Source organism: Aptenodytes forsteri, unplaced genomic scaffold, assembly GCF_000699145.1.
Source record: "Aptenodytes forsteri isolate BGI_AS27 unplaced genomic scaffold, ASM69914v1 Scaffold298, whole genome shotgun sequence".
Taxonomy (NCBI): Eukaryota; Metazoa; Chordata; class Aves; order Sphenisciformes; family Spheniscidae; genus Aptenodytes; species Aptenodytes forsteri.
In genome coordinates, this window is record NW_008793956.1 from 136,887 (window position 1) to 137,967 (window position 1,081).

Here is a 1,081-nt window from a genome sequence, read left to right on the forward strand (position 1 = left end):
CCTATGCCGGCTACCCATCCCAGTTCGTGCCCGGGCTGGACCCCACCAAGCCGGGCCTGGTGGGCAGCCAGCTGCCGGGGGCGCTGGGGCTGCCGGGCAAGCCGCCCAGCTCCAGCCCGCTCACCGGGGCCTCGCCGCCCTCCTTCATGCAGGGATTATGCCGGGACCCGTATTGCCTGAGCTACCACAGCGCCTCGCACCTGGGCTCCAGCAACTGCTCCAGCTGCGTGCACGACCCCGGCAGCCTGAAGAGCGGATACCCTTTGGTGTACCCCACGCACCCCCTGCACTCGGTGCACACCACGCTCTCCTCCAGTGGCACCCCCAGCCTGCCCGGCCACCCCCTCTACACCTACGGCTTCATGCTGCAGAACGACCCCCTGCCCCACATATGCAACTGGGTGTCTGCCAGCGGACCCTGCGACAAGAGGTTTGCCACCTCGGAGGAGCTGCTCACCCACCTACGGACCCACACGGCCCTGCCGGGGGCGGAAAAACTCTTGGCGGGTTACCCTACCTCCGGGCTGGGCTCCGCAGCCTCCTGCCACCTCCACCTCCCGCCTGCCGCCCCCGGGAGCCCCAACACGTTACCCGCCTCCCTCTCCTTGAGGAGCCCACACACTTTGGGACTAAACAGGTACCACCCCTACGGCAAGAGCCATTTGCCCACAGCCGGTGCCCTGCCGGTGCCCTCCTTGCCGGCCGCCGGACCTTACTACTCTCCATACGCGCTCTACGGCCAAAGACTAACTTCAGCTTCTGCACTGGGATATCAGTAACTACGGCAGCCCCTTCCCCTGCTCCAGCCTCCTCCTCGCCCCAGCCCCCCGCTCCCTCCTTGGACTGTGTATTTATTTACTGTATGTTAGCTTAAAGCTGGGAATATAAGTGCATTAATACACCAATGAATCAATGGTATGCAAAAAGTCTGTGTCCAAAAAAAAAAAAAAGAAAAAAAGAAAAAAATTCTTTACTTTGCAGGTGTGGGGCTTTTATTTTTCCCTTCTGTTTCTTTTGATTTTTTTTTTTTTTTTTTTTTTTTTTTTTTTTTTTTTTTCCTGGGTTTTTAATTCCTGATTGT

The 1,081-nt window shown here is 58.3% G+C and overlaps 1 protein-coding gene across 1 annotated transcript; it reads left to right on the forward strand.

The window, feature by feature from the left end:
• Positions 1–2: 2 nt before the first annotated feature.
• Positions 3–938, forward strand: ZNF703 (zinc finger protein 703; the record flags this gene model as incomplete). Its single annotated transcript, XM_009279261.1, has 1 exon — positions 3–938. A coding segment is annotated over one exon (777 nt), but the record flags the coding sequence as incomplete, so codon positions are not given.
• Positions 939–1,081: the final 143 nt, after the last annotated feature.